The sequence below is a fragment of the Eptatretus burgeri genome, chromosome 12, assembly GCF_056783735.1.
Source record: "Eptatretus burgeri isolate ZD-2024b chromosome 12, Ebu_testis_v1, whole genome shotgun sequence".
NCBI classification, from domain to species: Eukaryota; Metazoa; Chordata; class Myxini; order Myxiniformes; family Myxinidae; genus Eptatretus; species Eptatretus burgeri.
The window spans coordinates 80627862-80650162 of record NC_140972.1 but is presented as its reverse complement, the minus strand read 5'-3'; the positions used below and the strand labels follow the sequence as shown (position 1 = coordinate 80650162).

Below are 22301 nucleotides of genomic sequence, written 5' to 3'. Positions count from 1 at the left end.
AACACCCGTTAAATACAATCGGATCCGGCAAGGTCGGGCGATAATACCCGCTCGGTTATCACTGCAGAACGGAACGGACCGCTGAAGCGGTTCGTGTCCCAAGCCGACCTGCGCCGAGGTACGGTCTCCCGGTTAGCTATCCGCGCGGGTACTTAGGTATATCGAGATTCGGCGATTGACCCTATCCTGCGCGGGTAGAAAATTGGCTATGCCGTGGTGGGGTTGAAGACCCACCCGTGACAGGGTTCCGGCGTTGCTCCGGAAGGTCACGACTGAATTGTCCGTCCGGTGGGCGAGCTGCTACTATTAGTGGAAAGCGGCAGTTCGCACGCTGGCGGGCGCGAAGTCGTAACAGTATATATAGTGCTATTTATCCGGTGATATGAGGTGGAATGACGTGTGTGTGTGTGTGTGTGTGTGTGTGTGTGTGTCTGTGTGTGTGTGTGTGTGTGTGTGTGTGTGTGTGTGTGTGTGTGTGTGTGTGTGTGTGTGTGTGTGTGTGTGTGTGTGTGTGTGTGTGTGTGTGTGTGTGTGTGTGTGTGTGTGTGTGTGTGTACAGGGTGGCTTGAAAGTCACTTTACCCCTTTCCAGTGAAGCATTGTTCTTAAACTCTTTTAATATACAGGTTTTATTGCACAGTACTTACAATAATTAATGTGTCATTGTATCTGCATGTGCTCCATCATTCTTCTGAGTCAGTGTTTCCCTATACCATAGCGGGCGAGGGGCGAGGGAAGAGGGGAAGGGACGGAGGGAAGTGCGACAAATTTATCAGGGGTAAAGTAACTTTCGGGCTTCCCTGTTTATATATATATATATATATATATATATATATATATATATATATATATATATATATATATATATATATATATATATATATATATATATATATATATATATATATATATATATATATATATATATATCACCTATGTTCACACTTACAATACATCAAACTACAAAAACTTGAAATCAAACGTTTTACTACTGAAGGTGCCGAAACCTTCTGATATTGAACAACAGACACACGAATGTTTCATTGCACAGATGGCCGTTTCCATGGCAACCAACTGTTCAAATACTTGAAAATCATAATACTTATGTATGTGTAAGTTAGTCATGGTCACTATATTTAACAATTATTTAGGCCATCTGATGGAAAATATAATTTTAAAAAATATATATATTAAAAAATGGCAATTCCATTCCAAAAATGCTGTTTCCATGGCAACCGACAGTCAAAATGCAACATTTTATTATCTTATAAAACCCATTGTTAGCCATTTAAGTTTTAACAGTAATCCATCATCAGTTGGTTATTTTGTATTGTTTCAGATTTTTTAAAACTGGAATTCAAAAAAAGCTTTTTTCAACCCAAAACGACCTTTCCAAAAGTTGAAAAAATGTGAAACATCATTTTTTTAATTTAAATACATTTTAAACTTCTCAAAAATCTATAGGTTTGCTTCTCTCCCAAAAATTCCAACGAAATTACACAAGGAACCTGACTAATCTGCTGGTAATGTTTTGATGTCAGATACCACAGGACACCTTCAGGGGTCTTGTGGAGTCCATGCCTCGGCGGGTCGGCACTGTTTTGGCGGCACACGGAGGACCAACAGCATACTTTGCAGGTATCAACAATTGATACTTGGCAGGTGGTCATAATGTTTTGGCTCATCAGTGTATACATACATGCATAACAGGGGATTCCATAAAGACCCAGCCAACTTTGGCTGTTAATATATTTCGAAGCACAATTGATACAACACCTTTTGGTTTATATGATACAGAAACTCATCAAGTTTTGTGCACACCATCAATACACTTCAATATGAGCTCCGTTTGTCGCATGCAGAACATCAAGGCGGTACACGAGTTCTTTCCATGTTCAGCTCAGCATATTTGCGTCCACCAGTGCCCATACAGCTGTGATACGAGAACGAATATCCTGCAGGTTTGGCACCTTGGTGTTGTAGACAACATCTATGACAAACCCCCACAGAAAAAAAAAATCAGGGGGGTTCTGTCTGATCAAGGGGGCCAGGTGGTTGGTCCCTCTTGGTCAATCAAGCGACCTGGAAATTTTTCATTCAGGATGGCTCGAATGACTGAGGCCCAATGACGGGGAGTGCCATCCTGTTGAAAAATGAAATCGAGTTGCAGGTCTTCAATGTGTGGGAAGGTGAATCCTTCCAACATGTTTATGTAAATTATTGAGGTCGCTGTATCCTCCGTAAAGAAAAATGCACCCACCAAGCGGTCATGGAGAAGGCAACACCACACTGACCTTTGCACTATCACGTATGTGTTCAATGACCACGCTGGAGTTTAAAGAGCCCCAGATCCTCACGTTGTGCTGGGTGACCTTCCACAATACATGAATGCAAACTTCGACAGTGAACATGACCTTTTTCAGGTAATCTTCGTCATCCTCTTTGTGACTGAGCAGTTCCAAGGCAAACACCTTGTGTTTTGGGTCCGTCATTTGGTTTGAGTTCCTCCAGAAGCTACACCTTATAGGCAAAAAGCTTCAGTCTTGTATACAAAAACCCTGTGTACAGTGGTGCTTGGTTGTCCCAGTTCTCTGGATGTGCATCGGATTGATTTTCTAGGGCTGTTGAAATGATTCACGCACTCAATCAACGTCTGCTGCACTTGTGCTTTTTCGATCGGTACTTTTCTGTTTCTGACAACTTCCAGTCTCCTTTAACCTCTTGCACCACTCTCTGAGACAAGTCCATGATGGCTGGATTCCTTCCAAACCTTTGTACCAGGGAACCACTGGTACCAGAAGCTCAATTTGTGTGTCGGATCTCGTCCCGATGAACCATTCAACGCACTGAGCTCTCTCCTGTGGAGTCGCCATTTTCTTTTACATTAAAACAACAGACCTGAAAAGAGAGATAACTTTATGGGTTTCTGTGTAATATATAACAAATGGTGTTGTATCAATTGTGGTACTAAATATATTAACAACCATGGTTGTCCAGGTCTTTTTGGAACACCCTTTTGTAAGAGCTCTCAATGCCAAATTAATGTAAAGAAACGAGGTTGGGATTACCGCTTCAGGACAAAATTCAACTGCATTTCTATGAAACATCATCAACAGAAATTTCAGCACTATGTGAGGCATCCCTTCATCTTTCATCTTTCCCATCGTCTTTCATTTTGGAGTGTCCCGAGTGGCTTAATAATCGAGCACAACTCAGACCACCCACAGCTCTCTCCAATCAAAACATCCAAAGGGTTGTGAATTTTTTTTCCAAAACTATATTTCTTCCATGTTAAACGGAAAATATTTGTTGAAAAACAAATAAAGATGTGGGTAGGGATGCCTGACATGGAAATGCTACTTGTGAATGCGTTGATATGCAAACAGTGTGAAGTTTATCATTTTGCAATAATCCTTATCCCGTTTCCTTATATTTTGGCATCGAGTCATTCCGACGTCCAATTAAATGAAAATTTATTTTCAACATTTTTATATTGTCTTTGTGGACCAATTGCTCAATTTTTGTAATCGTTGGCTTCAATTAAACATAACTTGTATTTTCGATTCATGCTTCGCGCTCTTTCATTGACTGTCAACAATATTTAGGGAAGAAATCGCTGTATGTATATGTATATATATGTATATATATATATATATATATATATATATATATATATATATATATATATATATATATATATATATATATATATCATTATGATGGAGCAACCGTACACCACATGGCCAAAAGTATGTGGAGTTCTTCCACACCGATCTCGGACAAACCGTTTCTGTACGGACCTCGCTTTGTGCATGGGGTCATTGTCATGCAAAACAGGAAAGGGCCTTCCCCAAACTGTTGCCACAAAGCTGGAAGCACAGAATCATCTACAATGTCATTGTATGCTGTAGTGTTAAGATTTAATTTCATTGGAACTAAGGGGCCAAGATCGAATCATCAAAAACAGCCCCACACCATTGTTCCTCCTCCACCAAACTTTACAGTTGGCACTATGCATTCGGGCAGGTAGCGTTCTCCTGGCATCCACCAAACGCAGATTTGTCCGTCAGACTGCCAGATGGTGAAGCGTGATTCATCACCCCAGAGAACACGTTTCCACTGTTCCAGAGTCCAATGGCAGTGAGCTTTACACAACTCCAGCTGACGCTTGGCATTGTGCATGGTGATCTTAGGCTTGTGTGCGGCTGCTTGGCCATGGAAACCCATTTCCTGAAGCTCTCGACGAACAGTGTTAGGACTGATGTTGCTTCCAGAGGCAGTTTGAAACTCGGTCGTGAGTGTTGCAACCGATGACAGACGATTTTTCCGCGCTACGCGCTTCAGCACTCAGCGGTCCCGTTCTGTGAGCATGTGTGGCCTACCACTTCACGGCTGAGCTGTTGTTGCTCCTCGACGTTTCCATTTCACAATAACAGCACCGACATTTGACTGAGGCAGCTCTAGCAGGGCAGAAATTTGACAAACTGACTTGTTGGAAAGGTGGCATCTTATGGCGGTGCCACGTTGAAAGTCACCGAGCTCTTCAGTGCGGCCCATTCTACTGCCAATGTTTGTCTATGGAGATTGCATGGCGGTGTGCTTGATTTTCTGCACCTGTCAGCAATGGGTGTGGCTGAAATAGCCGAATCCACTCATTGGAAGGGGTGTCGACATACTTTTGGCCATGTTGTGTATGTGGTTATCGATTTTATAAAAGGAGCCATGTCTGTCTGTCTGTTTGTTTGCCGTGTTATAACTTGAGAATGGATTCACGGATTTCAATAAATCAAACTACGGTGGATTCGGGGACCTAGATGCATTCGGGGAATACAAAGATTGGTATTTCCATCAGCGAAGCGACGGGTCATATTCTAGTATATGTATATTTGTGACCAAAACGTCTTCAAGTTTTCTTTCACAAATTCCACCATTTTGTTTATACAACAAATTCTGCCATTTATATACAACACACAAATTCCACCATGCCATACACACAATTCCAATGAAAGCTAACCTAAGAAACGCATTTGTGACACCTGCACTCATCAGCACTAAATTTACGCTCACCTGGAACGTAGTTCCGGGGAACTTGTGGGATGGCACGTCGTCCGTCCATCCGTCCGTCCACAAATACTTTCAACTTCTTCTCCGAAACTACACATTGAGTTTTGACGAAACCTTACCACAACGTTTATCACAATGCATGTTCCAAAGTTTGTTCATGGCATTAAAAAAAATTGGGCCTTAAGGGGTTCTATGCGGGTTGCCCCCCAAAATAGGTATTTGCTTTCTTCTCAGAAACTACACATGCAATTCTGATGGCACTAGACCACAACCTTAATCACCCATGACGTATCAAAGTTTGTTCACGGAATTAAAAAAAAAAATTGCGGGCTGAGGGGGTTTCAGGAGGGAGTTTATGAGAGGGGGGGTCGCCCCCCAAAGAGTGATTTGCTTTCTTCTCAGAAACGACACACAATTCTGATGAAACTTCACCACAACCTTCATCGCCCATGATGTACCAAATTTTGTTCATGACGAAAGAAAAATCAGGGTCTAAGGAGGTATAAGAGGGTGCCCCCTAAAATATGTATTTGCTTTCTTCTCCGAAACTACACACACAATTTGAATGAAACTTGACCACCGCCTTTATCACCCACCATGTACCAAAGTTTGTTCACGCACCAAAAAAATTTGAGGTCTTCGGTGGGGTTTCCCCCCAAAATAGGTATTTGCTTTATTCTCAGAAACTATACACACAATTCTGATGAAACTTCCCAAGAACCTTCATCAGCCATAATGTACCAGAGTTTGTTGATGACATGAGAAAAATTGGGGTCTAAGGAGGTGTAATGGGGGTGCCCCCCAAAATATGCAATTATTTTCTTCTCTGAAACCACACACACAATTCTGCTGAAACTTGACCACAACCTTTATCATCTGGGATGTACCAAAGTTTGTTAATGACAAAACAAAAATTGAGCTCTAAGGTGGTGTACTGTAGGTTGCCCCCCAAAATATATATTTGCTTTTTTCTCTGAAACTACACGCACAATTTCGATGAAACTTAACCACGACCTTCATCACCTGTAGTGTACCAAAGACTTCACACCATTTAAAAGAAAAAAATTAAAAATCGGGATCTAAGGGTGTCTTCAGGGGAGTTACCCCCAAAATATGTATTTCTTCTCTGAAAGCACACACATAATTTCGATGAAACTTCAGCACAACCTTTATCATCTGGGATGTACCAAAGTTTGTTCATGGCATTAAAAAAAAATCCATAGGTATTTACTTTCTTCTCTGTTACATATTTTGTGGGTCATCCATGCCTACCAGTGGTTCTCTGATTGTCTTATCCAGCCGCTACCAGGTGAGCACCCAGGGGTATTGCCCCAATGTTTTTAGAGATTGTGTTATCTTTGCGTCCAACTCAAAATGGTAATTTAAAATAAATATAAATTTGTGCTCAGTTCTTTTTTATTAATATGTGTTGGATTCTGACTTCTGATTTGCAGTACATATTCAGTTGAGCACAAAATATATGTGGCCGACCTCCCCTACCATCCAGCCGATCTCCCTTTACCATTCCCACACAACCCCCGATCGATCACCTCCACTAACGCACACCCACCATTCTCCCCCCTTTCCCTCATTCCCGGAGAAAGCAGGCATGGTCAAAGATGCTTATGTCTCTGCAGCGGTGTGGTGAGGGGCACGAAGCACGCCAATCCACACTAGTATAGTTTATGCTCTCAACACAATTTATTCCTGTTTATGAAAAAAAAGGTTTATGTATATATATATATATATATATATATATAATATATATATATATATATATATATATATATATATATATATATATATATTATATATATATATATATATATATATATATATATATATATATATATATATATATATATATATATATATATATATATGTATATATATATGTATATATATATATATATATATATATATAATATATATAATATATATATATATATATATATATATATATATATATATATATATATATATATATATATATATAATATATATATATATATATATAATATATATATATATATATATATATATATATATATATATATATATATATATATATAATATATATATATATATATATTGTTGCAGATTTGGAAAGCTATTGCACTCAACATTCAGGTCCTTTCGCTCAGTTATATCGGTAAGTACATGTTGCCAGTTAGGGTCCCGACCCTAGTCTAATGGGTAATTTAATGTTCATGCGCTGCGATTTGTATTAGGAAAGCCATCAACAACAACAACAACAACAACAACAACAACAACAACAGCCCCAAAATGCCCGTTGGTAGCGGACACGCTACGGAACAGCGAGCGTCCCCGGCGCGCTCACTGGAATGCGGGCGTGTTCAGACTGCATCCCCGATCTGAATTCCTTGCCTTGTATGGGCATAAAAGCAGCTCGCGGGGGGGGGGAATGGAATGCGGCAGCCCCCACCGGTGGCAGCTGAGTCACGAAGGGAAGAAAAGGCGTGCCTCAGAGGAATGACGGGGAACATATGCACAGAAGGTCGTCCGGTGTGCAAAGGGCGGAGTTACGAGGAGGCGCCCCCCCACCCCACCCATCCCGGAGCGGGAGAGATAAAAAATACCACGGTCTGTGCGCGCAAAGACGTTCGTTCTGTTCTGGGTCTGGCGCGGTCGTCGTTTTTCTCTCCTTCTCGTCCTGGCAAGGTAGTCGTGCATGAGTCCTGGAGGAAGCCAGCCAGCCAAGAGAAAGGGAGAACGCTCCTGGTGTCGCAATCCCCTCCTCCTCCGCGCGATCGCGAGCCTGGGCGATCACTTCGGCTCACCTTGGCCGGCTGCGGTTGCGCCGCGCGAGTCCCCGGCGACCAGAGCTCCTGGAAGGCGGGATCGTCCAGCCGCGCGTTGGTGGCCAGGTAGCCAGCCATCCTGGTCCTCAGCTCCCGTCCTCTGAGCTGAAGGCCGAATAAAGGCTCCAGCCACACCATTTGTGTCTGCGTGTGCGTGTGTCTGTTTGTGGCGCCAGTCTGGATAAGTAGAATTGTTGTTAAGTGCATGCTCGTTTGTACATTCCGCATCGAACCGGCTGTAGGCTTTCCTCGTGTATTGTCCCTTTTCCCCCATTGATTGCTTGCCTACTGTATAAATAAACCCCAATTGTTAAAGTATACTCAGCTCGTCATGTCATTTCTGCATTGACTGAGCATGTCGTGCGTGTAAGGGATTAGTTGGCCATTGCCAGGGTCACAAGATAATCGGGTCGGCGGAATTCAGCGATACCACCGCTCGGCTACGCACACGGAATGAGCCACTTAGTGTACTCGAACCGCGTGCGACCTGAGCGGTTTATCGCAGATCCGTCGGTCAAAATATCCCATTACAGCGGCAACAGCCTGGCTAATTTTCCAACATGCAGCACGCTAAGCCAACGGAGGAAAGGACATGAACGAGCAGATACATTTCACAAATGGGGATGTTTATTTACAATAATAATTGGGCAACGAGGGAAGCACGCAAGAGCAGAGTTAAACCGATTAAAAGAAATGCACGTATATATAGCACGGCACTTATACAATTTCCTACTTAACTGACTGACGCCACAAACACACATACACACACTCAAAGAATTGGACCAAAATGGTCCTTATTCGGACCTCCAGCCCGGAGGACAGTCGAGCTGGAGGTGAGAGTCTGTTTGACCTTTCTGCCTCGTGCGATCTTCAAGGACCAGGTCCTCGGGGCAGAACTGGACCCCCAACATGATCCAGACAATCCAGACGCCCTCACGACCGGGCTCCAGGCGAACGAAGTCGGCAGGGCGAAAGCTGGCAGAAGACCCTCCATTGCACCGACCACTCCGTGCGCAGACGCTTTCGCACCCCACCACCTTGCGCGCAGATTTTCACCTCTTGCCGTCCAGACCACCCCTCCTTTTTGGGCTCAGGCACGAGAGACCTCCTTTTGTCACCACCCGCCTCCTCATTGGACGGTCCGTTCTCAGACGACTCGTCGCAGCCTCAGGATTGGCTGGGGCCGAACACTCTATCTGGCTAAGGCAGAGCCAGCCTGAGGTGCTGAGCTTCCTGGTTGGACAAGGAGCACGCCCCTGCCCTTCTGGGCGGAGTCTCGATCTGAGGTGATGAGGTTCCTGGTTGGACAAGGAGCACGCCCCTGCCCTTCTGGGCAGAATCTCGATCTGAGGTGATGATGTTCCTGGTTGGACAAGGAGCACGCCCCTGCCCTTCTGGGCAGAATCTCGATCTGAGGTGATGAGGTTCCTGGTTGGACAAGGAGCACGCCACTGCCCTTCTGGGCGGAGTCTCGATCTGAGGTGATGGAAATCTCCGTCCCCGTACGTGATCGGACAAATGTAGACAATGGCGTCGAGCAGAGCGACGGGAAGATGACTCTGGCGTTGATGGTGGTGTAAAAATAAACGAAAAGAAAACCTGACTATTAAAATAACTCCACAGAGCAGGAACATTTAATTACCCATGAGACTATCGTCGGGACCCTAACTGGAACATGTACTTACTGATATAACTGATCTATAGGACCTGTATGTTGTGTGCTCATGGCTTCCAGATTCACGACACTACCCCCTCCCCTTTTTACAGACTCGTCCCGAGTCGTCAAATTTTCGTGTGACCAGCATGTGTAAGTTTTCCTCTAATACATTTTACCTTTGGATCCCTGAGTGCGACAATTATTTTTTTTATATATACATGTCCCAAAAAAAATAACCTAATGCGCTGCGTAACTAACAAACAGACTCATTCAGACGACTTAACTATAATTGGCTATAAGGGTTAGGTGCTACGAATGATGCCTTAACTCTAAGGCACTACGACAAACATGCAAGTGGGTTAAACTTATTTACATTCTTAACTTATCTATTTACACTAACCATGGTCCAGGACCTGGCATCTGTGGGAAAGAAGGCATGGCAAAGTGAGTCAACAGTTTGGTGTGGGTGAGTGTTCTGCAGCTGAAGGTCAGTCGTCCTCAGGGCCTGCTCAAAAGGTCCCCCTTGAGTCTTCTTTCTTTCTTTCCTACCCCAGCTGCTGGAGGCAACTCACCCTAACACGGCATGCCATATGCCGTCCCACGGGCCATTTGAAGAGGGAGCCAGGCTGCCCAATGCAGTCTCTGGCTCCTTTGTGCAAGAACAGGGAGGTAGCCGGCTGCCCAATGCAGTCCCTGGCTCCTCCCTGAAATGAACTGGATGGTACTGGACTGGATGCAAGAAACGGTGCACGGGCTGCTCAATGCAGTCCCCGTGTTGTGGCTGCCTGCAGGGAAGTCCTTGCAAAACACTGAATGATCCTGGCGCACATGGTTGAGGATGATGACACAGGGGCAATGCAAATAAGGGCAAGCAGACATGGGGTTATGGCAGAGGCAGGCGAACGAGGCATGGCAAGGCAAGGCCATGTGGAACAGGTGATACAGCACAACAGGCCGGCAGGTGAAGCTGGCCGGCCTCCGGTCTCGTTCCGCGTGGGTCTGGAGGGAGTGCGGTGGTGCCGGCCGCTCTGAAAGCGGGCTTGGACCTAACCTACTGTGTCTCCCCCCAACCTATCGCCTTTGCCTGTCTCTGTCCATCCCCACCAGGGTGTACCACTTTTGCAAAAGTAGTTGCTGGAATGAAGCACTATGTGCCTATCGATTCCACTCGTGAAGTTATGTGATCGACCAAAGTTTGAAAATTTTCCCGCCATTTTGAAATTTCAGGAAAAATCCATATTTTTGGGAATAATATTGATTTTTGAATATTTTTAAATATATATTTCTCTGTGTTTAGATGGCCGAATGCACTTCAGTAGGCACCAGTATGATAGTAAGTCCCCGTAAATATTATTCACAACTTGTCCCAACATTTTGAGAAGGGGTTGCCATTTTGGAATTTCACTGAAAATCCCATATTTTGACAATTATTTCACGGCACATTGTTAGGTATTTACAGAATATCAGGAGTAGCGTTTTCATAAAGACATTATTTATGACAAATGAGAGCATGATCAATTAATTATGAGAACAACTAATGTGTTTTAAGTGACATGGTTTTCATAGATGACAACATAACAATCTAGCAAACAAGCAACCACACAGATATCTTATAGAGAACATAGCGTTTGTTTTGTATAGTCTGGGCAAAGCTTCCTGTGCTCTTCCACGCACTGTAGCAATGCTTGACGTTGTTTCTCATCATTGCACATATGAATATAGTCAGACACGAGCTTAATTCCTCTTTCAGCTCGATCATTTACGACACGCAAAGAATTAGCAGTGACCATTACGCCAGGTGGATGGCGAAAGCCATCTATTTTCTCAAATTAGCTTTGCTCCAAGACCAGTTCAAGATATGGGATGTTCAACAAGTGTATTTAAACAGAGTGGCCAAGTTTGTAGGTCTGTTCTATGCTAAAGCATTCCGACAGAGTCCACTTAGCACATCTGCGGCACGACACTATCTGAAGTTCATGGCTGACATGTTCCTGTACAAACATTACGACAGTGGTGTAGCAGATGCTTGTATCTTGTCATGCAATCGCCATACTTGGTACTTAACACCCCAGTTAGTTGTGTTGTCCCGAGCTGATAACGGTGTCCCGAACACACAGTGAGAGAGAGAGTTGATGGGACAAATGTTATTTGATACAGAACGGCCTGAGAAGTTCGACTCTGGCAAGCCACAACTTCCCCATGTGGAATTTAATTCAACTGATGATATGCCAACGCTAAGGACTTTCATTAGCCAAGAATCCTGGCTGATGTTTGACCTCCTAGAAATAGACGATGATCAGGAGTGGCTGCAGACACCTGTGGCTGTGGGACAAGTTCGCGAGTTACAGGAAATTTTGCGAAAGTGCTAATTCTATCGGACCTGTATGTTGTGTGCTCATGGCTTCCGGATTCGCAACAATACTACCAGGAGGCGTCACGGTAATGTTGAGCGAGCTTGCAAAGAAAAGATAGACGAAGAAGAAAGAAAAACAATATGGCTGCAGTTTATTGACTTACTGGTTTGGTATTTTAGTCATGACTTTGGCAACACATGTTAGGGGTGTTGCTAATTATGAAAACACAAGAATGGAACATAAAAATGTAATAAATAATATTCGTCGTCGGTCTGTCTGTCTGTCTGTCTGTCTGTCTGAGCAGCTTTGTACGGATCAAAAGTAAAAATCATAGTTAAATTGAGGAATTTATGAAACCTCCCACCCACCAAAGAACGCCGGCTGTGACCCCAACACATTCCACAGAAGGTTTGACGGGGCAACCCCCAAAACTGAGGGGGTCGTTCAGAGACGGACGGAGGAACGGACAAGGTGGTCCAAAGCTTCTGCCCCATAGGGTGATGTATAAATATTTTCTACAAATAAAAATAATTATTCGTTTATGGGTAAATTTTAATAATTTGAATTTCTTCGCTGTCAATGACAAATTATTATAACATATCAATTTAATGGACAATCGCCAATCTGTAATTAAGGGAAAATTTTAAACGAGGCTCCTTGCATTTCTCGTAATCAAATTCTGCTGCTGTTTCCTTCTGACGGAGGCCGTGAACATAAAGGAGAACGAATTCCATTTTTTATTGTGAAGTTTACACCGTTTCATGTTTTCATAGAACACTTCACCCCAGTCTGGAGAAACAAAGACAGGGGCAGGGTCCACGAGCGGCAAATTTGATTGGTCGAGATGATGTAAAATGTCGTAATATTTTGTCCAAGTACTGCTAAACGGAAGGGTTTTGAAAGTACCAATGTGGCAATTTGTGTTCTCCGGTGTTCATGTATATATTTCAATTTCAAATAAAATATGGATTTAAACCTTTTTTGGAAGTTTACCGCCGTTGATTCACAATTTTTACACCTCCTTCTTGAACACATTCAATTAGTCATTTGTGCTTGTTGATTGTATCCTTTATAACATCCCAGAAAACAGTAAGTTTCCTGTTTGGAATGATTTTCACTCTTGTTTGACTGCCAGACAGGCAGACAGAGTCTCCCTCTCTATCGAGTGCAGCCTGTGGCTGCTGATTGCATCATTGGTTGGGACGTGGCTATGCCGCTGATGCAGCATCCCCCTTACCAGTGCACTTTAAGCCGGGTGTTGGCTTGGGATCCTTGGGTCCTGAGTTCAAGCCCCGTTGGCCGCTGAATTAATACACCGGGAGGTTGACTCGGCCTGTCATCCTTCCGAGGTCGGCAAAATGAGTACCAGTGTACCTGGTCAGGGGGACACTGCATCAGCGGCATAGCAGTGTCCCAACCAATGATGCAACCAGCAGCCACAGGCTGCACTCGATAGAGAGCGACCAGTGCACTGGTACTCATTTTGTCGACCTCAGAAGGATGACAGGCTGAGTCAACCTCCTGGTGTATTAATTCAGTGGCCCAACGGGGCTTGGAACTCAGGACCCTAGAATCCCAAGCCACCACCCAAACCACTAAGCCAACACCAGGCTTAGGCAGACAGAGTAAAACGATTACTTTAGCCCTCTGCGGACATGCGCACACGGGACGAGATCCCAGACAATTTGCCAAATTGAGAGACAAAGCGCTGATAATAAGCTGCACGTTCGTGTTCTTCATGCAGTGCTCAAAATACAACATTCAATTGGATTCAAGTAGTTTGTCGATCACACACTGATGTCTGTAGACACACTGAACCAATTGCTTTTCGTTTCGAGCGCAGGGTACTAATAGATAGATAAGTACTACATGTATTTGTCTATAAATGTTGTACTAATGTCCTTCCAAATGATGTACAAGTACACAGACGTCTTCGCGCTTGTCCCGCGGCTGCATCTGATGTTTGTAACAAGCTGCTTGAAGAGCCTGAGGTCAGCGGAAAGACTCGGAATACCCGGAGATATCTAATCGGCTCATCATGGCCACCTTGGTGTGTAACGGCTGTAATGGACGTGCTTGGTGTTGCACCGAGCTGTATTCGCGGTCATTCGGGACCTCGCGTCCAGGTCCACCGGCAGGCGCACACTCACCGAATGCAAATGCGTGGGTTGTAAAGGTGAGCCGAGACGAACACCCACGCTTTTCGCTCAATCTCCACTCGCTCTCCCTCGAGCCAAGTTTAAGCCGCACTCATTCGGCCCCCCAGCAGCCCCCCCTTTCTCGGTCGCAGCCCCCGCCGTGCTCGGCCCGTTAACAAGCGTCGGACGTGTTAATGAGACGAGTGTTAACCCGCACAGCACGTTCGTATGGAGATATTGAAACCACAGCGCAGTTTGCGGTTTGATCGCTTTTAATGTCACAACGCGAGAGGATCGCTACGGCCCCAGAATATCAACCAGCTCCGTGTCCCGCTCTGATTGCAGGCAACACGTGCGATCTCATTGCGGACTCAACGTCCAGATATACGAAGCTGCTGAGAATAGCCGCACGTCGCTGCGAAGTGTCGAGCTGTGCGGAGCGGAAGGGAAATTTGTTTGAAAGTTCATGCCATGCCGTGCAGTGCGGGTTCATGAAGGTCTTTATTGTTCGGTTAAAATAAATTAATAATTAAAAGGTGGATATCGATATTACACACACACACACACACACACACACACACACACACACACACACACACACACACACACACACACACACACACACACACACACACACACACACACACACACACACACACACACACACACACACTGGATTCGTTGGATATCCCTTATTGTCGGGTTTTCCGTGTGTGTGTCTGCAACGCGAGGCTCCACAGCACAAACCAGCAAACCGATTTCGACGAAACTTGGCGCTCAGGTGCCATATGCGCTGGGAATGTGCGCGTTTTGAGTTTCGTTGCTAAGCAACCACCCGTTGCTGTGCAGCGGCCGAAAAACCGCACGTTCGCTATTTTTCAATACTTGTCCGACAGTTTTGAATGTGGAGAAACGAGACTTCGGAATTAAACACTTCGAGATATTTAGAAAATTTTACTCGAGCCGATTTTTGATTTCGGTTTTATTTTTCAAGCGGTAGTCCTTCAAAAATCGGGTGTCTATTTTCCGGTATTTAAGGTGTGTATACAGTGTTTGTAAGGAACTACACCGTCGTTCCACCTTCGATCTCTCCTCGATCCAAACGTTATTGACCAAAGTGAAAAGGATCCAAAATAAATGGAATCACCGGCATTTCTGTCTTTGTGGATTTCTAATAATATGGTATAAATCAAGTCATGTGGAATTTGAAAAACATCCTTATAAAAAATTTTCTACACCCTCAGTTATGTTATCGTCCGCTACACCGCCAGGTTCATCAAAAACAACCGACCAGGAAGGCTTCTCGCGCTTCCCACGGTCTGGTTCGTATTTCCCCGAACATCTGTTGTTGTGTTTATGGTTATTTTTTCTTTCTCTCTCTCTTCACGTCACGTTACGTTTTGTTTCGTGTTCTTCTGACGTCCACTCTGCCGTCATCTGAGGTAATGTCAACAAAAATAATGACAAATTTTATTTTTTACTTACTTCGTCCTTAATTTACTCGAGCCGATTTTTGATTTAGGTTTTATTTTTCAAATGGTAGTCCTTCAAAAATAGGGTGTCTATTTACCGTCATTTTTTATGAGGAGTGCCGGTTGGCAAAATACGCAATAGGAAAAATCTTGCCAGGCAGAGGAACAATTGTGTGTGAACCAATACGTCTTGGCAATGAATCTTCGGCGGTGGATCGGTCAGAATGAAAAGCATCGTATCCAGCGCTTCGATCCTGGTGGATCCATCGGCGCCTACCGGCTTGTGTGTGTGTGTGTGTATATATATATATATATATATATATATATATATATATATATATATATATATATATACATATATATATATATATATTTTTAATATATATATATATATATTTTTTTTTTAATATATATATATATTTTTAATATATATATTTTTTTTTTTTAATATATATATATTTATTTTTATATATATATATATATATATATATATATATATATATATATATATATATATATTGTTACGGATCCGGAAACCATTTGCATTTAATATACAGATGTCCCAAAAGTCAGTTATGTCGTTAAGTACATGTGTGTTGTCAGATCCCCTTCCTTTTGTCTAGTGGGAGAATCAAAGGTGTGCGTTGCGATTTCTTTTTAGTTAGGTTATTAAATCTTTACATCTAACGAACCCTCCAACGAACAACCAACAAGCATTCCATTCCCCATCATGATCTACTACCCACCCACACTCTGACTTGCCAAGGTTGCCAACAAGCACTCTGACTTGCCAAGGCAGGGTCTTGCAGCCGTTCCTTGCCGCTTCCACCAACGTTCCTTCCACAAACGTTGTAACTCTTGCACGACGGCCTGTGCAACATTGATACTGTTACTCGTCAAGTATGAACCCGCGTGGAAGACTGGCTGGGTTTCCTGGCAGGGACCATTGCAGCGTTGATACTGTTACTCGTCAAGTGTGGGCCCGCATGGAGGATTGGCTGGGGTTTCCCGGCAGGGGCCAAGGCCCCACCCCGGAAAGGTGGGCCGTAGGACCTGTCCAATCAGAGGCGGACAGCGAGGTGTATTCACCAAGTCCCCTCCCCGCTGAGGGAGGTCGATAAATTCCCGAGCACTCTGTGAGAGACGTAGTCTTTTTGAGGTCTTGGGTGGTCTTTTTGAGGTCTTGGTGGTCTTTTTGAGGTCTTGGTGGTCTTTTTGAGGTCTTGGAGAGTCTTTTTGGGGTTTTGGAGAGTCTTCTTGGGGTTTTGGAGAGTCTTTTAAAAGTTCTTTTGAAGAGTTTTTGGTGGGCGTCGAGGCGGCTAACGTGTCTCTGCTGGCCTTCTAAGAGGAAGGGAACAGTGACCCCGACCCCGGCCATTCACCACCCGAGCCCCCAGCTTGTCTCTCTCCACGGCTGTGAGGGTCCAATAAAGACTCTGGGTTTCTTTTCATTTTTTGTGTGTCTGCGTGTGGGCCCGTCTTTAAGTAGAACTGAATAAGTGTTTTTGGATCATTGTAAATACTTCTTGCATATTCGTGTTAAGTCTTGCTTTGTGTCTTCATTTACTGTAAACAAAACTTGTTAGAAATGTTCCCAGTTCGTTTCCGTCCCTTCTTGAATTGGTCCAGCATGGTTCGGATCTGAGTTTAGCCGGGTTTTTATACCCGATAATTCGTTCATTCCAGCCGGCACGGCTTTGGCAGTTTCCGCTCGGCTGCACCCGAACCGGAGTTGGTAGTCGGTAGTTGGAACACTACCGCAGTCGGTAGAGTGACCCGGTTCGAGCAAGACGTGCCGAGGGCGTGGTTTCCCCAGTAGTCGAAATCGCGTAGTTAATTAGGTAAATTGGTTATAGACAAAGAGACCCAACGCTACACGGTTGAAATATTGGCGACCACGGTCGGTTAAACGACCTGCCGGCTCACGGAGTTATCCGGAGCGACGGCCAACAATTCCGGGGAGTTTGGTGGGAGACAACGCAAACCTCCCCCACCTAGTGGTCGTTCTCACCACCGACCCCCAGCCCACAACAATATATGTATGTATATATATATATATATATATATATATATATATATATATATATATATATATATATATATATATATATATATATATATATATATATGTGTGTACACACACACACTCATATATATATATATATGTTCACACACACACTCATATATATATATATATATATATATATATATATATGTTCACACACACACTCATATATATATATATATATATATATATATATATATATATATATATATATATATATATATGTTCACACACACACATATATATGTATGTGTACGTACACACACACACACACACACACACACACACACACACACACACACACGAGAGTATCTTGATAGTGGAAGTGCAGTGCTGGAATGCAGGAGGACTAGAGTTGGTTGCTCCAGCTCCAGGGGAGATCAGTTCATCGTTGTGCGTCGTGGTGTCTTCGACGACGATATTCACCGTGATGTGTCTGCTTCGCCTGGCAATCTGGGGCTTGTTCTGAAGACGTGCGTTGGTGGGGAGGAGCGAAGCGGGCTTGGTGGATCTGTGCGAGAGAGTATTGGTAGGGGGGGGAGGAAGAGGTGGGAGTGGGTGGGGTAGAGCTTCTGCAGCGCGAGGCAGCAGCGACCACCGGAACGACTAGAGATCTCTCTCCGAAAGGTAACAACGCCACATTGAGCGTGTCTCGGTCTCCGCCAATTAATCATCACGTAGACCGTAATCGATTTATTCTTTTCGACCATTTATATTATTTTACGGTTTTTGTTTTCGCCTCCAGATCCCCACCCTCCCCCCGACCCCGAACACCCGCCCGAAGCCCCGAGGATCGTACACGATGCGCAAGAGCCGTCGTGCGACCACGAGCAGATGATAACATGTGTTGACGCTTTACCACTGAAACGATCCAGTCATTTTCGAGGTCCGTTCCTCCTGCACTTCAAGGAAAGCGGTGACAGCCTCGAACCGCAACGACCGGCGGAAAATCTGCAGCTGCTCTCACTTCGGGGACAAGACCACATTAACTTGATCGCCCGTCATGGCCGCTGGTCAATTCACCGCCGCTATGACCTTTCTCGCGGTCTGCGCGTTCTTCACTCTGAGCGTCCAAAGCCCACTGGACGTGCCCGTTGCGGTGGTGCTCCCGTTTAACACCAGTTACCCGTGGTCTCTGCCGAGGGTCGGCGCCGCCATCGAGATGGCCGTGGACCGCGCCAACGCACGACCCGGCTCCAGCACACGTTTGCGCCTCGAGTACGGCACAAGCGAAGACGTGCACGGAAAGTGCTCCGAGGCCGTGGCGCCGCACACGGTCGTCAATCTCAAACAGGAGCACGACCCCGCGGTCTTCTTCGGGCCGGGCTGCGTTTACACCACGGCGCCCGTCGCTCGCTTAACAACCCCCTGGAAGGTCCCTCTGCTCACGGCCGGTGCTCCAGCATACGGCTTCGACAACAAACAGACCGGAGTTTACGCGCTGTTGACCCGCGTGGGTCCGTCTCACGGCAAGCTGGGGACCTTCGTACGACACCTGCATGAGCACTTCGGTTGGCTCCAGCACGGGATGCTCATCTTCAACGACGACAAGATGGACGACCGGCACTGTTTCTTCACCATCGAAGGGGTCTACATCAAGCTGAAAGATACGAACTTTTTTAATAAGACCGTGAGGATTGACGACCTCACTTTCAACGAAAGGGAAGGAGTCGACATCCCGGACGTTCTCCATGAGATTCGCAAGAAGGGACGCGGTGAGTCTGTGTCTGGCTGAGCTTTCGCATTTCTACCATCACACCTGGTCTACCTGGTCTGCATTTTAAAGTATAACAAGCACTGCACCCTGTACACACCTTGTTACATGAACCATTCTCTTCTGCTCTTTATTCCTCCACCTTTTGTCCCAATTCATCGTGATTGCCATCGTGACGTGCGACCAAGACGCTGTGACGTAAATCTGTTCCCACGCTCGAATCTCGATGTGTGCCTCGCGCACGGTTTTGAGGGGGTGTCGAGGTGCTTGGTGTGATAGGGGTTAATGGGACACGGCGTGGGCTGGGGGGCATCGTGCGATTGCTTTTCCACTTCTCTCCATCACCTTGGACTGTGGACCGCACACCCGATGAGCTGTTTTGCTCAAATGATTCCGAACACGCATCATGTACTCTGTTTCTGTCCTCACTTCGATGCGCCGACTTACCTAACGACGGCGACAGGTGATCATATATTAAAATTCCGACAAACTTTTCATGAAATAAATTTAAAATATGAATTTGTGACATTACGAAAGTTCTCGGCATACGTTGACGCTGTAGGAGAATGCCCGATATGGTAAAAAGGTCGTTCTGAATGAGATGACTCACACGTGTCAGGTATGCATGCGTGCCAGCAGGTACACGTGCCAGGTATGTATGCGTGCCAGCAGGTACGCGTGTCAGGTATGTATGCGTGCCAGCAATCTTCCAAATGACGCGGTTCGATCGAGGGAGGGATCGTCGAGTCGGAAACAATACTGATCTCCCAGAAAGGCTCAAACGAACATTATGACGTCATCATGTTCCACAACGTGGGTCTTTCACTCAGCGAGTAGTAAATGCGTGGGATGGTCTCCCTGTAAAAGTAATGGCAGCAGCAACGGTGGATAGGTTTAAATTGGAATTCGATAGCAGATAGGTACCCAGAATCATCGGAGATAGATGGGTACAGAAGGTAGGTTGACAGGATGACCTAGACTCCAGAGGTATGCACACTTGCCTCTACGGTCTCGCCTGGGTTCGAATCCAGACCTAGATATAAACTGTCATCTGGTGTTTCACAGGCAGGGTGATTAATCGATGTGTGTCTCCCTTGGAATCTCGGATGGTTGATAAACTGGGCATCCCGCCTACCAACATTATTTGGTGGATGTTGAAAATCCCACGGTGTCCTTTGTAAAGAATAGGTGAGCTATCACCGGCACCGTGAACAAATTGGAAATTCCTGTGTGAACCTTGTTCGAACGTCAAGCCTGGCCAGCTGGTTTGTGAAGGGCTTTGGCCAAAACTTCTGCCGGCTTATCCCACTGGAATGTGGGAATAACTGTGACTGTTAAGAAGACTAAAGATGTATGTATGTGTATATATATATATATATATATATATATATATATATATATATATATATATATATATATATATATATATGTGGGGGGGGGGGGAGGGAATCCCCATTTTTATTTTGAAGATATTCCGAGCCTGTCTGATATTCCTGAGCGTTATTATTATTATTATTATTATTATTATTATTATTATTATTATTATTCTCATCCCTACTCTTTCTCCCCATTCCCCTAATTAACTTAACTTGTTTTGATGGATTGACGCATTTATTTATCCGGTGTTCGTGTGGCGCAGACATGATGGGCCGAATGACCACCTCCTGGGTCTAATTTCCTTGTCACCCCAAGATTTTTGGGGAAAAAATATATTGCAATAGGCTCTGTCCGTCCATCTGTCTGCCTGTCTGTGTTACGCTATTTCCTCCTAAACAGTTGTGCAGAAATTCACCAATCTTGGTAGCTGTGATCACCATATGGCACGAAGCAACAATCAACAATATATATTTTTATATACCATGTCAAGGCTCGTGTAAGAACTAATACACAGAAACATATAACAAGGCAGGAGACAAGAGGGGCAGGAGATAGTGGGGAACAAAGACAGGAGATCTGTGAAAGGGAGAGGGACGGGGTGGGGTACACGGGGTAAACAAGATGGACACTACAGGGACTTTCAGAAAGAAAAACAGGAAATTTGAAGGAGGTGGGTTTGGAGTGGATTAACGGGGGTAGTAAAGATCAATATTTTGGATGGGGGAAGATAGGTGTGGTGAACAGCTGTTTTGAAGATCTGGGGGAGCAGTGGGATTGAAGAGAGTGTGGGAGTTTGTTCCCAAGGTGGGAAAAAAGAGGAATGAAAGAGTGAAGGTGAGCAGTAATTCTTGATTTTGCCAAGGTAACAAATTTTGTAACAATTTTTTTGATTGGACCCCAGGTTCATGCCCCAGGGGGTGGGGATCTAGGGTGACAGGGTTCAAAACAAGGGAAAAATTTAACTCTATATTTGATATTGGGTCATTCCTGGTGGACCCTTTTTCCATCTTTTAACTTTTGTGGGAAGCGAGGAATTTGTGATGGCTCGCCATCGGCCTCACTCGAGTTATTCCTTGTTTATGCTCTTTTCAGACTCGGGGGGGGGGGGGGTCCAAAAAGGAGTCATTCGGGTTTTCTTATAAGTCGTCACTTTCTATGGAAAGCAACGTGACTTTTCCTCATACAACCAGCATTCCACGACTGAAACCATGCATGCACGCTCTTAAAATGGAGACCACAGTGGGTTGAGATCTGGTGTTGGCTTAATGGTTAGGGTGGTGGGCTTGGGATCTGAAGGTCCTGAGTTCAATTCCTTCTTGGCTTATTGAATTAATACCAGGCGGGGTTGACTCAACCTCTCATCCTTCTGAGGTTGGCAAAATGAGTACCTGTTTGCTGAGATGATTGAGCCATTTGAGTATCTGTGTTGGAGTGGTGACCTGTCTAGGATTGTGCCCAATAGCCCAGCAGACTACTTTCGCAGCACCGATGCTCTCTCTGTACAGATTGTGGTCCCAATGGATTTTTTGGATGGTGAGTTGAGATCAGGTTTTGAATCTTACTTTTCCCATCAAATATCTGAATGTACTGATCATTTAAAATGGCGGTCGTTTTATTACCTCTGGCACCAAAGATGGGC

General features: G+C 44.7%; 1 protein-coding gene across 3 annotated transcripts in view; it reads left to right on the top strand.

Moving 5' to 3' along the window:
• The first annotated feature begins 15262 nt into the window (after positions 1-15262).
• The window catches only part of LOC147015980 (atrial natriuretic peptide receptor 1-like), a 206338-nt gene continuing 199299 nt past the window's right edge, over positions 15263-22301 (top strand). Inside the window, exons 1-2 of one of the 3 annotated variants that reach the window (XM_085848662.1) lie at positions 18120-18198; positions 18317-19286. In XM_085848662.1, the coding sequence (XP_085704788.1) occupies positions 18575-19286 (712 nt within the window). In that variant the 5' untranslated portion in view covers positions 18120-18198; positions 18317-18574. Of the gene's footprint in view, positions 15357-18119; positions 19287-22301 lie in introns of those variants that run through there. The other 2 variants (XM_085848663.1, XM_085848661.1) reach the window with 2 other exon arrangements.